This window comes from Chaetura pelagica, unplaced genomic scaffold (assembly GCF_000747805.2).
Source record: "Chaetura pelagica isolate M959 unplaced genomic scaffold, ChaPel_1.0 scaffold57, whole genome shotgun sequence".
In the NCBI taxonomy this organism is placed as follows: domain Eukaryota; kingdom Metazoa; phylum Chordata; class Aves; order Apodiformes; family Apodidae; genus Chaetura; species Chaetura pelagica.
The window spans coordinates 372,097-392,178 of record NW_009954217.1 but is presented as its reverse complement, the minus strand read 5'-3'; the positions used below and the strand labels follow the sequence as shown (position 1 = coordinate 392,178).

The window sequence follows — 20,082 nt, the reverse complement described above, 5'->3', positions numbered from 1 at the left end:
GTTGGAGTCTGCTGTGAATCAAAGCCTTGTTGTAATGTTGGTCATATGCCAAGCTAAAGAGAGAAACATGACTTTAACATCAGCTAAATTCGCTCATTCTGTTTAGGGCAGAAACATCTTTTGCCGCTGTCAGATACTTACAAAATAAAAAGTGACAGTCTTCCTTCAAATTTCTCGATATGACAGAATTTTGGCAGCAAGTCCAGGATGGGAAGTTCCTCAGATAATTTTCTAAATGTACAAGCTGCAGAATAATTTTAAATGTGAAGAACAAATCGGTTTTACTGTCCTGATAAAAATACAAATCTTGAACAAGGCCCTGAGCAGCACTTAAAGGAAACCACAACCTGCAGGCAGCCACCCCTAGACAGCCAGAGTGCACTGAAACCAGCATTCAGTCTTCCCTAGTGAACTGTACCTTCACAGTACTTTTCACATATCTCAAATGACATTTTAATTTTGGTATAATTTGTGTTTAAGGCAACAGAATGATTTCTGAATCTAGCAGAGCTGCAGTTTGGCAGTTATGAAATAAATGTATTTTTTTAAAAAAAGTTATAGCCATTAATAAATTACTTTAATAAGGTCCATTAGTTTTTGTTTACTCCTTAGAATTTCAAACCTAATGGTTTTGTAGATTTCCCTACTATACTTTCCATACTGTAACAGCTTTACCTAATTAGCTCAGGAGAAGCAGAGGAGCAGGCTAACTCCAAACCCAGTAATAACCATTTTGTTCTTGTCTGCTGAGGGCCTTATGGTTCTGTAACAGAATAACCATCAAGGAGAATACTGTCTTTATTTCTCATTTCTTTTAAATGAGAAAAATAGGATATCTTTTTGCTATATAAAAATATTTTCTGAATCTTATAGTTTGTGTGTATATATACACGCAACGTAATACTCCTCTGTTGACATGAAAAGCCACCAATTTATGTAAATGAATGTAATTCCCAAGCCAATTATAATACAACTTCTAATACTTACTCCTAGCTAACTGTGAAATGGATACTGCTCTACTTTGAAAACTAATATAGCATTAAATTTCAAAGTACTGTGCAAACCTTTTGTAAGTTTTTTAAATGTGTATTAACTGCAAGGCTCAATGGGTCAAAGCTGACCATGAATTTGTTACAAATCTGAGAACATACCCTTTTTTTTAACCTGTAAAGCTAGATTTTGATGATAATGCTGTCTTTTTCCTCATTGTAATTGCATAGTCCTTTCACAGGTGTTTTTTGATTGTCACGTTGCATGTTACATGAGAGTAACCACTGGTGTTGTAATACTATTCACAAAAAAGAAGTTTACATTTATTATCAGCCTGTGTAAAGGCTTGAGTCTGTGCAATTCTAAAGTTCCTTCTGACACAGCAGAACAAGACAAGTCAAGTCAGTGGTACAGAGCTCCCATCCTGACTCAGCAACCAGGTCACAGAATCTTGCGCAGCCTGCAATCTAATAAAATGCTGAAATGGGAATAATGTATAGCAGGCATAGATTTTTAGCTGAAGGCTGATTCCACTGTTGAAGGAGCACCATGAGTAGCATCAGCAATGGTGAAAGGCACATGCTAACACCTGGTTTCTGCAAAATGGCTGCATTTCCTGAAGCTTGTGTTGGTATATGGAAAGAATGAAACAACTTTAATGTACCTTAGCAGGGCAATGTGTTGCAGGTGCAATTAATATTGAGTTGTGTAATTGTTTTGACCCATTTTAACTTACTTAGCTCTGAGTATGGCTTACACTTAGGTGACTTACATGTTGTCTTTTAGTCAAAATATTCACTGTATTCCCATTTATGACACTACCTGAAGATTACCATGGTATAATTAGTGGTTTTGTTGTGTATTAAACTGTCTGATTAAACATAAGTTTTCTGCAGTAATTTCTCTGAAGCACTTCAATAACTAGATATATCACTGTCACTTAAACTAGCAGCCTTTCTTTTTCTTGCACAAAACATTACAGTTTTGAATCTTAAATCATTTAGAGTAGCATTGTCAGATTGCTAAAATAGCAAAAAAAAACCCCAACCTTCATAGTGCAATGTTTGGCTAAGACTGCCAACTTTAATCAGAAAACACTTTTATTGTTGCAATCAAATAAACACATGAACAAAAGTTATTCAGTAAAAGCTTATGCAAGTGCTTTTGGTGGAAGGTCAAACAGAAATGGATTTCTGTGTCTAATATGTTTGTTGGCATGGATGGCACTGGTACAGCCCTGCTGTAGTGCCTGGTACCAAAGCACCTGACTGTAAACAAGCTTTTCCATACATTTGCTCTCTCTCTTTTTTTTTTTTTTTCTTTTGATAAGGCTGCTGCTAGTAAGATGAGCTGCTGCAGGGACTTAAATCAGTATCCTTGAAATCATCCTTTTCTTGTTCACAGTGTGGTGTCTGAGGAACTTTATACCAAGGTGAAAGTGCAGTTGCAAAATGCAATTGCTTCCTGTGCCAGAACCGAAGGGGTGATGCCAGAGAAGAGTGTAATGTCTCTCTATCAGAAGCCTATCTGTTGATTGACCTACTTACTTGACCCTTAAGGAAGAAATTGGCAGATGGTGATCCAACCAAAACAGAAAATACCTACAAGGAGGGTCTCTTCAAAGTACAGCTGTAACCCAATAAGAAATAAGCTCAGAGAAGTGTTTTGTCACCGCTGATCTGATGGGTGATTCCTTTTCTAGCTTATTTAAGCTTACCCAGAAAGGAGTTGGTCTTAAGTATATTTGAAGGAGAAAGAATGTTTTGCTTTCCTCAATGTGACTCTTCCCATCTAACCCTTGTCAAAATTAGCACTCTGCTGGCTGGCATTGATTGAAAATGTGAATTCTCTGGGAAGAACTAAACAGAGAAACTTAAAGGCAGGGTTTAGGATTGGTTCAGGATTTTTGTTTCTTGAATATCTTTAGAGTTTAGGATGAAATTTCACATCACATATTATTAAAAAAGAGTACGTGATACAGCCTATGTAATTAATTACCTGTTTTTCAACCTGTCCCCGTAGGACACCTTAGTAGTTGCAGGATTTAAGTTGGCAAAATCACCTACAGCAAGAGAGGATGGTAGACATGATTGCCATCTGGAGATGTCCGAAGAAGCTGGATCAGTCATTTATGTACGTGGGTATCCAACCTTTTTATCTCTTTTTTTTTTTTTTTTTCTTTCCCCCAAATGCCAACTTTTAACGTTTTGTTTTAAAGTAGAAGAAGCAGTAAAATCTGTCAGAATCTGAAGTACTAAAATTTATTTTATCATGTCCATCAGGAAACAATCAGAACATGTTTGTGTGTGTTTGCATACAATTTTATTATACCCCATCCATTATCTCAAGCGTCTGGGTAAATTTCTGCTTGTCTGAGTGTTGATATTTCACCCTGGCTGGCTTTAGGTCCGTATGTAGAGCCATTGAAGGCATTCTTGTGTGCAACACTGCACTAATACAGACAAGGTGGAAGGGAGGTGGTCTTAGATCTATCATTTTTTTGTTTTCTCTGGGCTGTGAATTTTTTAACCTCTTCTTTGCTTGTTTGTTAACTGCTTTAACTCGCATCATTATATGATATTTGAAATACGGGAATTCCTAGATTCTTTACTTTTAAGAGAGAATTACACCCCTTTTTTCTGAGGAAAATACTTGTTCTTTTGTAATATTCTCCCATCCATACTGTTCATCTTAAGTGCTTCCATTTGTTAAGATACAGGAGTGGAAATAGGGAGTGTTCTGCTGCTGCTTTCATTTGTCTGTGGCAATACATGAGCAGGGCATGTTTGTTGTGGATACTGTTTTTACTTCAAGAAGTGTCTACAGCCTTTTTAAAGCCTAAGCATTAGTATTTTAGAATTTATAGGACTCACAGAAGATTTAGGATATTGTTTTATATTTGGAAACCTGTCGTTGGGGGACTGGGGAGAGGGACTGGATGTGGAATGAAACTAAGGTTTCAAAAATTTTGTTGGCCGTTTCAGTGGGCTGTTTCTAGTATATCTTGTGAAAGTTATGCCAACAGCTACAGGCATCTGGTGAGAAAGTGTTACAGGTTTTGGATCATTGTAATTGTCTGTTATTGTTAAGAAGAATAATAGCAGCACTGAACTGAGTTCTTGGTGACGATGCTTCAAACTGTATTCTGTAGTCAGTGAAAAGGAAATGGCATCTTTACTGGGGAACGATGTGGCATTGTGCTGTATGCTGTTTCCTTTGAGAGATTTTGAAAGACCATACTCTGAAGTAAGTCTGGCTGATAAGCGTGACTCTAAAAGGAACTAATTTTAGATAGAATTTATCCCATTCTGGTGAATTTGCCTGGACAATTTTTTTTTCATTTTTTTCCCTCTGAAGGAGACTAATAAGTCAGTGAAAGTAGACCTGCTCTAAGCCAAATCTAAACTCGTATCGGTTTTCTGTTGAGCAAGTAATGTTTTACATTTGTGGCCCGTGACTTTTGAACACTCACTTTACTAATGTGACCTGACTTACATTCAACTAAGTGCATTTCTACTTTAGAAAATATGTGTTATTCAAAGTAGCTTTTGTCTGACTACAGTTGGGGTAATTTTGATTATTTTTTTTTTCTGTAGGATAAAATTTTACTGTTTGCAGAGGTGATTCACATAGCAAAAGTTGCTGTACTGCTGTTTTACTTTGCTTTTACTTAAGAGTTATCAAATACTGTTACTTTGCAATGCCTTCAATTCTGTAAACAGAGAGTTTGTTGTTATTTTTCCTCAGATTTATACTAAACCAAAACCAACTGCTGCTTCAAAAACTGCATCTATGGTGAGTTTATATTTGGGATATAAGACTAACTAAAAAGGTGTTAAATTCTTTTGTTTCCTTGCTCGTCCAGCAGTCATTTCTTTAGCTTTTAATTTTGCAAATAATATGCCTGAAAAACAGAATAAGATATGAAATAATAGTACTTCTGCTGTACTTGCAGTGTAGTTCCCATCTCAATCTCAAAATAGTCTTCATGTTGTTTAGGAAATACTAGCTAGAAGGTAACTGTCCTAAAGATTATCATATGCCTGTGTTTTCAAAAATGAAAATATAAATGTTCCTCTGATTTAAAATCAGACTTAATGTACTGGTCTTGAAATTGCTTTTATTACTGTTTGGAGAAAGCCTTTGTGTGGCTAAATTCAAATAGCAAGTAGGGAAATAGGAGGGAAAATAATATATTAAATAGTATATTAATAGGGAAACAGTATACTAAAGGTTTAGAAATTGAAGTATGAAATTTTATTGCTCTTTCTAGTAAGGTTAAAGTTTTAGTACTGAAGGTGATATAGCTTGGCTTTGAGTTAATTTTATGAAGAGTTTCATAGCAATTGTAGAGTTTTCAATCAGTTTGGCAAAACTTTTAGAAGATACTAATGAACTTATAATATAACCTTTAGATGAGACTATTCCTTAAATAGGAGAAGGTAGTCCTTTAATCTTCCAACGAGTGTGCTGTTAATAGAAGACTCACAGGGTGGCTGTGAGAGGTAAACAAGACAGTGATTCTGTGTGGTGACACTGCCAGTAAGAATTACAAAATTATTTCTGTATATGCTTTAAAAAATGCTTTGGATGAACATGTAAAAACCCATCAGTAACAAATTACTTTGCATCGTTCTTTATTATAATTATTTTTATTAGCAGTGTCAAGTGTTGAAACTTACTTGAACTGACTAGCTTATTTTAAGGAGGATGAAATCACAAAAAGAAATAGTTTTGACTGCTTTATTGTCTGTGAATATGTGTGTGTATATATATATTTATCTTTAGAGACTCTAAAGTGAATATGATAGAGAAAAATAGATATCCTTTATGAAGGCAAAATAAAGCATATCAGAGGGTGGATGGTGTTCAATATAAAATTCTGGGTGAATAAATGTTTGAATATTTTTTCCTTCTGTTCTCTAATTTTATCATGCCTTTCCAGTCTGTTGCACCAAAATATGTGTATACTCCTCTGGATCATCTCAAAGATGGAACTATAGTGAATTTGTATGGTATTGTGAAATTCTTCAAGCCTCCATATGTAAGCAAAGGAACTGGTATGTACTGTAAGATTTAAAATCTCGTCCAAACAACTTTTCATACTGTGTTTGTTAAAAACCAACCAGAACAAAAAATGTATGTGGTCCTTTAAAAATGGTTGTGAGCTAACATCAAGAACAACTGAACGACAAATAGGTAAGGGATATCAAAGTCAGTTTAGGCAGACTGGTGGAGATAGCAAATGAGGAAAGTAATTCTCAAACTAATACTACCAGTACAAAACTCAACACGGAAAAGAACCTGTTAAAAAAAGTACAAAAGTCCCACCCCTCTCCTTGAGAGAAGGGATTAATGTGTAACTGTGTGCAATTCTTCCTTGAGATTTTTCTCAGTAAGTGTTATGGTATGCTGTAAATGCAATGCCAACATATTTATTACTTGTAGAAGCTGTGCAACAACTCATTATTTTTCCTGTCTATGCTGTGAACACTTACCAATTGTGCTAGTTTTGTTAGAAGTTTGTACTAAGTACACAGCTGCATAATATCCCTGCTGAATTTGATTAGGCAGTAGAATTTCTTACTTGATTGAGAAATAATCAAAGTATTTTCTGCTTGTTATAAATTTACTGTGCACTTTAAAGCTGTGGGGTTTTTTTCCTTTCTGAATTTATTTCTAATAGAAGAAAGAAAAAAATAGAGCATGATAGTGACTGTTGATTTTTTTGGTCTTGATTATGTCTGCAAGTTTTTTGAATAATGTTAATAGCCATAAATTTGTCTTCAAAATACAGAAATATAAGAATCACAGAATATTAGGGGTTGGAAGGGACCTCCGAAGATCATCGAGTCCAACTCCCCTGCTGTAGCAGGACCAGAAAACCAAACACAACTAGGGCAGATCACTCAGAAAGGCATCCAGACAGGTCTTGAGAGTCTCCGGAGAAGGAGACTCCACAGCCTCTCTGGGGAGCCTGTATCAGTACTCTGTAACCCTCACAGTAAAGAAGTTCTTCCTCATGTTGAGGTGGAACTTCTGTGCTTGAGTTTGAGTCCATTGCTCCTCGTCCTACCACAGGGCACAAGCGAAAAGAGCTTGTCCCTGCCTTCTTGATGCCCAGCCCTCATGTATTTATAGACATTAATTAGATCCCCCCTCAGTCTTCTCTCTAGACTGAAAAGCCCCAGGTCTCTCAGCCTTTCTGGTAAGGCAGGTGTTCCAGTCCCTTAATCATCTTCATAGCCCTCTGTTGGACTCTCTCAAGTAGATCACTATCCCTCTTGGAACGAGCATTAAATCAGAACCAAGACCTAGTGGCTTATCTGCAAAACCTTCTGCTAACTGATCTGTGGGATCTTACTTGCTCAAAAGCTGCCAGCAGCAGTCTAAAGATGATACACTCATGATAAACCAATTAATGCTTTTGTGCTGTATCTGCAGTACCGTGGTTTCCAGCTTGAGGTTTGCTTACGATGACGTAAGTTGAAACACCAGTGAGATAGCTGAAAGCTGTACACCCGTGGCATCAATACCCTTTTTTTGGGAGCACCTCATCTCTGACATTCTTTCCTGCTTGACCCGCCACTAAAACCAGTAACAGACTTCATTGTAAAAGTGCATGTATAATCTATACCTTTACAAATAAGAGAACAGTGTGTTGTTTTTAGTGTAAAAGGTTGATAAATTATTTCAATATTAATATGCTCTATTTGGGCTTTTCTGTACAGGCTGCCAAAAAATCCCTGTCTGTCACTATAGTGAGCTTCTCAAAGTATTCATTTTGTGGCGGTGCCTGGTGATTATTTGCTTATTCTAGACCTATTCAAATGCTATAAGTTTTGTGATATCTATGCAGTATATAGATATATAGAATATATATACTTATTTGCAGAGCTGGGCTCTCACTGATATTCTCAGCTGGCAATTGTAATAGATTTCTTAGCTGGGTTTATAAGGAACTGATAAGATTAGCTTTATCAGTAATAATTCAGAATATTCCTAGTGGTGAATGATGGTGCTCTTGAAAAATATTGTGGGTTTAAAACTCAGGCTTAATGGCAAAGAAACAAACAAAACAAGCCCCACAAATCTTTTACAGGTTTTATTTCCTTTGTTCACATTCCTGTCAACAAAAAGGGTAAGAAGGAAATTAATCAAATATAGAAAGTACTACTTTTATTTGTTTAGTAAATAATGAAAGGACAGTCCTTGAAGGATTATGTGATCTAGAGTTATTTGTCCAGCTACTTTAACAAGACTTTGTAGACCTGAGGACTTTGAACATCTTACTTAGACAAGCAGTGATTGCTGGAAATTGTTAAGACAGCCTTTCTCTGCAGATACGTAAAAACAAACGTAAATGCACTGGCTTTCAAGCTATTATGTCTTGGAAACAACTAGTACAAATAAGTGAGTTATTTGATAAGTTAAGCACTTCAGTTTCATAAATAATAGAAATTGAATAAGAAAAATTAATATTTACATAACAACTACTCCTTGCCTAGATCTTAGTCATAACTTGCTAGTATGTTTTCCCTCTATATTTTCTGTTGGTAACAATAGAAAAAAAACCACCAAAAACAACAGTATCAGTGGAGATCAGGGACAATTTGAAAAATTTCTTATTTATGAAGATAGGTGTGGTTCACTTGACACTTTATAGAAAATCTATAAAACAGTTTTAATTTATTTGGAGTTTACTATAAAAGTATTCACTACACATTTAAATATTTCAGTGTTTGGTTTGGGTTGTTTTTTTTTACTCAATCCAGAGTTATTTCTTCTTGAGAGGGTACAAAAGTCTCAGCGATTGCCCTAAATTGCCAGGGCATGAAATGGCACTTGTCAGAAAATTCTGTAGTCGCATTACATCTGGCACCGTCCTGCACTAATACATTCTCTTTCTGACACTGTGTTAATAGAGTCATAGCTTTAAGCTGATACCTGCTGAAAGCATGGGCACTGGAGCCCATGTACTTAATCCATGTGGGTCTTTATTCACTATGGATGTGCCCCTACATAGGATATATTGCTCCTTACAAGTTAAAGCTTAAGGCTGAATCTTTGCACTGTGTTCCCACTGAAAGCAAGTGTTACCTAATTTAGCCTTGTCAGTTTGCATAATCTATAATTAATTGTTCATAATTTCAATTGCCATTACTGCATTAAATTAATTTTAAAACACTGATGAATTAAATGAGTTTTCATTATGATCATAAATTATTATTTATTCCAGAGAAAGTTGATTTAACTGAGCATTCTTCAGCTCAGGGCATATAGTTTGGAATGTCTATACATGAGAATGTTACATGTTCCAAAAACTGGCCAAGGAAGTGCTTCTGTGGTCAGTACAACAGACAGGTTTCTCTCTGTTGGAAGGTTTGGTGGAAGTGTTCAAACTTATATTCTAGCATTGCTTCCTAAATAGCTTAGGAGTCTTAGATATTTTACATTTTTTAGCAAGGGTGATTCTATCCTCTCTCCTCTCCTGTAAGCCCAAGGACATCTCAGATGTTTAGCCTGAGTAAAAACAGTAAATATATGTAGGAGAAAGAGACCCTGTCTTTGCAGCATCCAATTACAGAGATTACGTGCTTGACCATGAAACTTTGGGGACATTACAATGTGATGCTATTGCTTCCCCAACTTCTCTTTTTTTCCTGCAGGTATTAGTAAGTGTTTTCCATAATGCAGGGAAGAATTATTGCAAGAAGAATCCTTTCTGCTGGTTACAAATAAGTTGTAAGGGTAACATCATGTTCCTGGGGAAAGCTCCACATGGCATGTTCTCTTAGATATATGCAGTCTATTCATATCTTATGTGTTGAATTAAAATGGAATTTTAGCCCACCTAGACATGCATATGGACAGTAACTATTTTATTGTTCTGAAATATTTCTTAGAATCAAAAAGGGTAGCATTTTCATAAAGTACACAGTGGAAGAAATAGTTAATAGAAAGCAATCTCAAGTGTTTGTTCTACAATTTACAAATGGTGGCGTTAAAGCATCTGTTTAGCCAGATGCTTCTGGTACTTACTGAGTGTTTGTATCTTAAGTGTATCTCCATGTTAGAAGTAACAAGGTGCAGTAAAGCATCCTCAGTTTGATTCTATAGAGGTTTTATTTTGGGCTTCTGCAGTATCTGTGTGTGTATGTACATATACCCACATATAGGATCTGTATATATTTAATTATTTTTCTTGCTGTGTTTGGTTGAACATATGTGATAAGTTAGCTGATTCAATTGCTTGGTTTTAATACAAAGACACTGGTGTAATGAATGGCCTCAGTAACTCTAGAAAACAGCATTAATATTTGGTGTAGTTTTGAAGGGAGAACAGTCGGCTACAATAATCTCACTCTTTTTTCTGTGTAACAAAATAAAGAAACAGAAGGCAGTCTCCCATCCTTTTTTACAAACAACATCATCAACATCTTCTTATCTCTTTGCAGGGCAAAGTTATTGATCTAGGATAGTGGGTTGTCCACTTAAATGTTCCTCTGGAGTACATTTGTGATTGCCTGAAAAGGGGATTCATAATTAGATCAGTGCTTACAATCTTAACAGTTGTTGATACAAGCGTATTTGTTGGGAAGTACTGAAATTCTTAGTAAAGCGAAAATGATGTAACAGTCCACAAAAGAGCAGAAATGCAAAGGCATTATAAAAATAAAGCTATAATCTAAGGAATGAACCTAAACCATAATTAGAGGAGACTTTAGTTTTTAAATTACTGTTACAATTGTACACAGCTTAGAGATCAGTGTTCTCCATGTAGCTACTGTAACCTTGCACTGATCTTGATTTGGAATTATATTGATTTAAGATAGTCCATGTGATAGTAAAGAATTCCTTTGTTGCCTAAATTTATTTTCTAAAAAACTGCTTCACCAAATAGTTGTGGGTTTTTTAATGAGATTAAATAAAAACGGAATTAACAAATTAAAATAATTGTATTTTTAAGGAACATTAAAGACATTTCTGAGAGGGTATAAGAAGCATGCAAGACAGAAGCATCTCTGTGTATTTCCTGTTTAAAGCAATTGTTGGAGAACTTAGTTTAATTGGAGGTCCACAATAATAAAAACAGAGCAGGAGCAAATGGTTTCCATACAGAAACTGTTCCAGCTTCTAGAATGTCTGCATTTCATATGCAGGTCAGAAGTATGAATAAACTACTATTTACCATGAAAATTTCTGTTCTTAAAACTGGCTTTTGAAAGCATCAGGGTGAGTTAAAAGAGATGGAATTGGGAAATTGAAGAATTGCCTTGGTGTCTTGGGTCATTCACATCTAGTGATTTTAACTTTTTCAGTCAGAATAAATAATAGCAGAATGATTTAATCCGTTTTTCGAGTCTGAAGTACTGTTTCTGCTGCAAACAGTTTAGATATATGCACTCTTAGATTACAGTAAAATACGAATAGAAATAGTAAATTAGTGTTACACCAGTGTGGAAAAAATACAAATTTATTTATTTATTTATTTTGCCAATCTTACTAATGCTGCACATTGAGTACAGTTAACTTAATGACTAAAATTTTGAGGTTTTGCTTTCTAAAAACCAAAATTTTTTATACATAAATGTATCAAGGTTTTCATCAAAGTAAAAAGAATAGGTTATGATGTCACTGCTCCTCTGATCTGCTGAAAAAAAGTTGTAACTCATGCCTAAACTGTTACATTTCAGTAAATGCTAGTATCCTAAACAAAAGCACTCTATCTGCTTGATTAAAAGCAACTAGGACAAGATGTGCAGATCTTGAAGTTCTAAATATACAGCCAAGTTGATATTGGATATTTGAAAAGCTCTTAGGCAGATTAACTGGCTGCCGTGCTGTGGAAGAGCAAATGTGTTAGTAACATATCTGAGCGTACACATACAGAATCACCCAGAATCGTCACAGTTGGAAAAGGCCTCTAAGATCACTGAGTCCAACTGTTAACCCAGAAAAAAAACCCCACTATGCCCACAGGTATGTCCTGAAGTGGCACATCTACACATGTTTTAAATACTTTCAGGGATGGTGACACACAAGCTTCTTTAATCTGAAAATACAGGTTTTATTTATGTCATTGCAAATCCTGTCCTATTCTGGGCTGGTTTGCTCTGTCATGTTTGTGTTTTGCTTTGAGTTTACTTTTTAGGTTATTAATATAAGTGAAATTCTATTACTCAAGTTTAACTTCAAAAGAGCTCATTTCAGATTTTTACTGTATCTTTTAGCTACTACTATGTGACTGTATCCTTGCAGTGTCTATCTTGCATATATTGGTGAAAGATAAACGATATGTGCTTTAATTTGCTTTTATATCTTGTAGAACTCTTTACCTCTTCAGAAGACAGTGCAAAAATAAATCTTAGAAAAGGATTGTACAAGATTGTACATATCCTCCCTATTTTATAGAGGAAATAATTGAAACCTAAAAAAATAGCATGCCTGTTGCAGACAGAAGAAGTTTTGTGTGTTCCTGGCTCACAGGCCTGTGCTTATTATCCATTTCATTTTCAGTTATTTGGACTAATTATGATCAAGATGGGCCACACTTCAGTTGTTATGTGACTGTAGGTAAATTGTCTTTGGAAGAGTTATACAGATCATAGCAGAAAAATAATGGCCATATGGTTGTTCATCCCAAGTTTAATATCTGTATATTAATAACTGTATAATGCCTATTATTCATTCAAACACTTTTATATTTTACAGATTATTGCTCAGTTGTAACACTTGTGGACCCATCAAGTGTCAAGTTAACATGCACTCTTTTTAATGGAAATCTAAATTCCCTACCAAAAATTTACAAAGTTGGAGATATTGTTCGGTTTCATAGAATAAAGGTATGTACTATGATGTGGGGGGTTTATATGCTTGATATTTTCCAGTGAGAGAACTGTAGGAAGAATTTAATTCTTCATGTATTGAAATCAACCCATGGAAATATTAGATAAAGCAATTGATGGAGAAAACAGCTATGGTTATGGTATGGACCAAAACTGGAAATAAACAATTGAAGTTTATAACAAATAACAAAGCACTAAGCTGATCTCTGTCTTTAAAAGTGTTAATGTGGTTATGACAACTCCAGAACAGCATTTTTTTAAAAAATTGTTAAACTACTTGACAAAAATCATGTAATAATACTTCTAGATGAGCAAAATATAACTGGCATAAATGCGCACAATTTAATTGTCTTCAGACTGATAGAATTTAGGGATTACTTCAGAGCTATTGTGGTGTATTTTAGATCAGCTGCAGAGTTACTCTAGTAAGTGTAATCTAAATTGATGTTTATCCTGCTTTACGCCATACCTATCTGTGTCAAAAGTCCATGAAGGAAACATTGTTCGTAGCTTTGGTACTGCTTCTACTTGATGTTTTTCTTATGCCTGCTGCAGTTGCATAGGGAAGCTGAACCACATTACAGAAACTGACTTTAAGTCTTGTAATGCTGGACCATACTTAAAAAGCTGCAGAGTAGTACCAAATACATGTTTTTACCATGTTACTTATTCATTTTCAATATAACCATTCCTAATTATATATTTTATTTTTTCTAAGGATAATTCAATGAGTAAATGTCCTGAAAGAAACCAGATAGAAATTTGTAAAATAGAACATTCTTGAGACATCTAAGAAATTTAGGATTGTACAAAGGGCGATGAAAGGGATAAAAATCAGTAGTGCTAATCATGTGTGGTTTGATATGCTAGAGAAAACAGAAAAAAACAAACATCACAGTAAAGTCTAAGATTTATCTAGTAACTGAGATTTAAAACACTGAAATTAAGTAAGAACTTAAGATTCAGAAGCAGCTTCAGTTAGTCATGTGTATAGTAAATATTTACATTGTGAGAGAAATTAGCTAAGGTATTCTGGGTTAGTATAAAACTTCCTTAAGGCCATCTTTATATATTATTAGAGTGGGATTAAGCTATATTTAGATTTTGAAGCTTGTGTTGCTGATCAGTACCTAAGATGTGTTGGTCTTGAAAGTTCATTGATTTTACTTCATATAAGAAAGCTATGCTAAATTTTAAATTCTCTCTGAATCCAGCAGGGTGAGTGGTACACAGATATACTAGTTTCTGAAATCCAGTGGAGTTAGAAACATGTTTATTGCTTCTGAAATCAAAATACATATTGATTCATTTCACATAAGTGTGATAAAGGAGAAAGTAGAAAGAAGCCTGCTTAAATAATTGATAAGTTGCATGTCTGTGGAAGATTAATAGTGGATTTTTTTGAGATGTAGGAAGTACAGGTTAAAAAACCAAGATCACTGTCAGCTAAGTTAGATGTGTATCCTCTTTAACACAAACCTAATAGTGTCTCAGCTCTACTATCTGTCTTTAATATAAACTTATTAAGGAAAACTATTGATACATTACATGTAAGGAAATTCACTGTTCTCTTTATTTGGCAACAGATTTTTGAGGTGAGCATACTAAAATCCATATAAGCTATTACTTCATAGTTCTCCAATATGATGTTTCAGCATTTAAAGGTAGAGTCTGTCAGCTCCCCTCTCCATACACATTTTATATTACAGCTGTGCTCTTTTACTTTTTTCCCAGCCCTAACTAACCTCCAGCTGCTCACTACCCTTATCTCCCCCGATGCATAAGCTGACAGCTTGTTTAATTAATTCCTGACTTAGAAAGATCTGGAGTAATTTAGTTGTCTTTTTCTGCAGGGGTTGTTTAGACTACCACAGGCTAACAAACAGTTACTTTGGAAATTTTCTTACATGCTCTGGGCCAGTAAAAATCCGACATAGAAGCTTGATGCTTGAGAGTGAACTGGGAGGGGGGTGACATGTTTCTCTCTTTCACCTACAACTGTTACAGTATGTGTGATTGCTGTGCAACACAGTTTTTAATTGAAAAAGAAATCTACTCTAATTATGTTTCTAATTATACTGTCTGCAGTTCCTCTTTCACTCTCTTCTTTTGTCTTCAGGCCTTACGACCTTCTCTTAACTCACTGAATGAAAAGTAATAGAGGGTAGCAGAGGCCACAGTCTATCAGAGTAGTGCTTACCAATGAGGGCAGATATACATAGTCCTTACAATGTGTATTCACATTTCCCTGTCCCAGTTACACTTTTGAGAGACTTCCAAGAAGTTGACACTGATACCAGTCACATTTTAAAAATGACTGCTCCCTGCTCACTGTCAGCTGTTAATGAGCAGCTTCTCTTCAGAGTAACACAGGTGTTGGCAATGTCTGATGGTTCAGAGCTAAGAAGACCTTAACGGAGAGGATTGTTTTGGGATAAAGAATAATTTGCTTAGTACTTGTTCCAGATGGAAAATTTTAAATGTCTTAGTAACAGAATTAAAATATATCCAGTTTTAATTGCATTTCTATTAATGTTTCTTGAAGTGCATTTTTTTTCTTCTTATGATGGTTTCTTATGAATTGTAGTACCTAGTGAATTGCAGTGCTGTATTTGAGCCAGTGCTCTTCAGAGATGACAGTGTGGGGGATCCCCCAACACCACAACATCAAAGTTAAACCAGTCATCTAACTGTCAAGCCTCCCTCTAGCTTCATGGCAAAGGAGTTACATTAAGTGGAGTTATCTTGGAACTATTTTTGTGGCTCAGTGTGGATGCTCTCAGTATCTTAGGCTTAATGCCTAATGTTTAAGCTGTTAGAGGGGAAGAGGCAACCTGCTGGTACTGACTAAATCTGCAGTGTTTCGTCCTTACTTGGGAGTTTTAGTGTGTCATCTGCCTTTCTTGTATTACTCAAACCTTGCCATGATTATAAAATTGTTAATTTCCTCATTGGCTTTTCTCAAGAACTCCTTATTACCTCTGAGTAATTCACAAATGAGAGTTTATTTCCTCACTCCGTAGAGTGAATTCGTATTTTATTTCCATTTTAATATTTGAGAATCAGAGAAAAGTGAAACACATTCATACGTTGGTGTTCATCTTGTTCAATGTACTCTAGTTTTTTGACACAATCACTGTTTAGGATGTGTTTTGGTGGGTCTTTTTGCCAAATACACAGCATTATAGAGCTGTGTGACTCCTGTAGAACACTTGGAGAATGAAGACCAAAGGAGTGACCCCACATTATAAGCTTATATGACTTCCTCAGCATAATGCAACCTCTGTAGCAATTACAGTTATGTAGCTTTTTGTCATAGTAGTCTTGAGACTATTCTCCTCTCTTACTTTCGTGCCTTAACAACTTCTGTACACAAATGAAGTACAGGCTGTAACAAATGAAGTAGGAGTCTTAAAGATGACAGCTGCTTTGTTGCACAGCACTAATTATTACCACTGCACTTCTCAAGTCATGCGCTGCATAGGAAAAATGTCTTGTAGAAAAATAGGATAATGGAATAACATTCGTGCACCATGAGCTGAACTGTTTGCACAGACAACTGCGTCATCTACTAATTTAGGAATAATTATGTTTTTTAAATCTAATGTTTTATCTTTGTGGTTAAATGTGGCATTGTAGGTGTTTAGAAAAACAAAAAAATGAGAAAAACAGAAAGAAAAAAACAAATTCCTTGCATGCAATCAATGACATATTCATCTCAATCAAACTCTTTACATTTACAATATAAACACATTGCTTCTTTGAGCAAAAGTACCTTATAGCCATGATCAAGGTGATTACTCCCTCTATAGGTCAGTCAGTTGACAACTATAAGATTTATGTTTTGCTAGTGAGTTTCTAAGCTGCTTGACTGTCCACAGAGAAGTGGGAATCTGAATATCAACCTTATGTAGCACAGCTTTGTAAAACCATAGAAGAATCAATCATACTCCCTTTTTTATTATCCTTACTAGTTCTGTCCTGTCTCTCTCCTTGTGCTTCACTGTCCTCAATCTAGTAAAACTTAACATAGCATAAGTTCCACTAAGTTATCTACTCTGATCTTTAAACCAATTTGCCTTAACTTCTAAGATCAGCCTTACTTCTGTACTTTGCTAGCAGTTTCCTTGTCTCTGTGTATTCCCTCCTTTAGTTTAATCCAATTTGTCCTATGAAAGCTGATTCCTTTTCTTCCTTTCTACTTGATGCAATATGGAAGGCACCAAGAGAGAGACAAAGAAATATCTGCTCACTTTTTATTCCTAGGCAGCTCTGGACATAGCTGTCAGATTGGTAAAAGGATGAGAGGAAAGTCTGGAGCTTAGATACAGAATATATGGAGCGAACATGAAACTTTAGCAGAACTTAGCTAGTTACTAAATTTCATCCAAATATATAAACTCGGTCAAAGTTAGTGTTCTGGTTTGGTTTGCTGGTTTTTTTTTGGTAACAGGGAAAGGGCCACAGGAGTGGGTCTGGTAAGAAGCTGAGAAACTCCAGCCAAAGAGCTGTTAGAGGAACAATAGATGCACCGCAGTGATTAACATATGAAAGAACAGCTGTAACACCTGAGCAGAGAGGCACTTGGGTGGAGAAGAGCAGTGCTGATGTTTGGTGAGGAAGAAAGAGAAGAAGATGCCCTTCTTTCTTCCTCAAGAGAATGGCACAGCAAGAAACACAAGCCTGTGAACTGACTCTAAACCCCATCCCCTGTCCCCCTGTGCCGCTGCGGGGAAGGAGGGAGAGAAACCAGGAACAAAGTGATTTGGGCCTAGGGGAAGAAAGGAGGGGTGGGGTAACATAAGCAAGACCTGTTCTTTGTGTTGTCTGTGTCCTGTGTGTGTTTGATTAGTGTGAAATGAAATTATTTTTCTCCAAGTTGAGTCTGTTTTGCCTGGGACCTTAATCAGTGAAGAACCCTCCTTATCCTTTGTCTCAACCCATGAGCTTTGTCCTCCTCATCCCAGTGTGTGTGTGTGGAAGGGGGAATTGAGTGAGTGGCTGTGTAGCTGTTCCTTTTGTTGTCATGTTGTCTCAAACCCCAACAGTTAGGTTTGAGACTTTTTGCTAAAAAGAATGTCAGCGAACATGCCATCCATTGCGCTGCATCCCAGTTTTCATTTTTTTCCATCTTCTAGAAAGAAATCCTGTCATTGAATACAGAAGTCTTGATTAGCTTTTTTCCCCCCTAAGTTTAATTCAATTTCAGAATAATTTGTGGAAAATGCTTCTGCTAAGAGTGTTTGGGCTGTTCAGCCTGGAGAGGAGAAGTCTCTGGGAAGACCTTATAGCAGCCTTCCAATACCTGGAAAAGCTGAGGAGGGGCTTTTCACTAGGGTATGTAGTGATAGGACAAGGGGTAGTGGTTTTAAACTGAAAGAGGGTATATTTAGGTTAGACATCAGGAAAAAAATCTTTGCCGTGAGAGCAGTAAGGTGCTGGAATAAGTTGCCTAGGGAGGTTGTAGAAGCCCCATCCCTGGAGTTAAGGCCAGGCTGGATGAGGCTTTGTACAGCCTGGTCTAGTGTGAGGTGTCCCTGCTTATAGCAGGAAGGTTACATTCTGATGATCTTTAAGGTCCTTTACAATTGTAATTCTATGATGCTATGAAATATAAACAGTTAACAGTATTACTGCTTATCTTGAGCTGAGATCTACTTAAAATGTTTTTTGGTAACAGGGAAAGGGCCACAGGAGTGGGTCTGGTAAGAAGCTGAGAAACTCCAGCCAAAGAGCTGTTAGAGGAACAATAGATGCACCGCAGTGATTAACATATGAAAGAACAGCTGTAACACCTGAGCAGAGAGGCACTTGGGTGGAGAAGAGCAGTGCTGATGTTTGGTGAGGAAGAAAGAGAAGAAGATGCCCTTCTTTCTTCCTCAAGAGAATGGCACAGCAAGAACCACCAGCCTGTGAACTGACTCTAAACCCCATCCCCTGTCCCCCTGTGCCGCTGCGGGGAAGGAGGGAGAGAAACCAGGAACAAAGTGATTTGGGCCTAGGGGAAGAAAGGAGGGGTGGGGTAACATAAGCAAGACCTGTTCTTTGTGTTGTCTGTGTCCTGTGTGTGTTTGATTAGTGTGAAATGAAATTATTTTTCTCCAAGTTGAGTCTGTTTTGCCTGGGACCTTAATCAGTGAAGAACCCTCCTTATCCTTTGTCTCAACCCATGAGCTTTGTCCTCCTCATCCCAGTGTGTGTGTGTGGAAGGGGGAATTGAGTGAGTGGCTGTGTAGCTGTTCCTTTTGTTGTCATGTTGTCTCAAACCCCAACAGTTAGGTTTGAGACTTTTTGCTAAAAAGAATGTCAGCGAACATGCCATCCATTGCGCTGCATCCCAGTTTTCATTTTTTTCCATCTTCTAGAAAGAAATCCTGTCATTGAATACAGAAGTCTTGATTAGCTTTTTTCCCCCCTAAGTTTAATTCAATTTCAGAATAATTTGTGGAAAATGCTTCTGCTAAGAGTGTTTGGGCTGTTCAGCCTGGAGAGGAGAAGTCTCTGGGAAGACCTTATAGCAGCCTTCCAATACCTGGAAAAGCTGAGGAGGGGCTTTTCACTAGGGTATGTAGTGATAGGACAAGGGGTAGTGGTTTTAAACTGAAAGAGGGTATATTTAGGTTAGACATCAGGAAAAAAATCTTTGCCGTGAGAGCAGTAAGGTGCTGGAATAAGTTGCCTAGGGAGGTTGTAGAAGCCCCATCCCTGGAGTTAAGGCCAGGCTGGATGAGGCTTTGTACAGCCTGGTCTAGTGTGAGGTGTCCCTGCTTATAGCAGGAAGGTTACATTCTGATGATCTTTAAGGTCCTTTACAATTGTAATTCTATGATGCTATGAAATATAAACAGTTAACAGTATTACTGCTTATCTTGAGCTGAGATCTACTTAAAATGCCATAAAGAAAAAAACATTTGCTCATGGTTTTTGTTCATTTTACACTCCAGTGATTCCTCATCACTTTAGCAATTATTTGTTTGTAAAGGACAAGCCCAAAGAACTTATTTTGACTGTCATTTGTTCAGTCTGTCTTACTGGTAATTTTCCAGCTGTGAAATGTTTTGTTCTGTAACCTATTCTACCTTTACTTTTCTTGTTTGTTCTGTTGTTTACTAAAAATGTTGTTGAATGCTGTTTACCTTTGAGACCTCTCAGTGGCTTTTCCATATACCTATACCTAAGGATATTTGGGTTTACTTCAAGATTGTTTGTAATTTACTCATGAAGCTTCAGGTTTACCTTCTTA

General features: G+C 36.4%; 1 protein-coding gene across 1 annotated transcript in view; it reads left to right on the top strand.

The window, feature by feature from the left end:
* POT1 (protection of telomeres 1) overlaps positions 1-20,082 on the top strand; it is a 60,651-nt gene that overhangs the window by 8,287 nt on the left and 32,282 nt on the right. The window contains exons 4-7 of the mRNA XM_010003389.1: positions 3,013-3,123; positions 4,738-4,785; positions 5,936-6,050; positions 12,706-12,836. Of these exons, the coding sequence (XP_010001691.1) occupies positions 3,013-3,123; positions 4,738-4,785; positions 5,936-6,050; positions 12,706-12,836 (405 nt within the window). The remainder of the gene's footprint in view (positions 1-3,012; positions 3,124-4,737; positions 4,786-5,935; positions 6,051-12,705; positions 12,837-20,082) is intronic.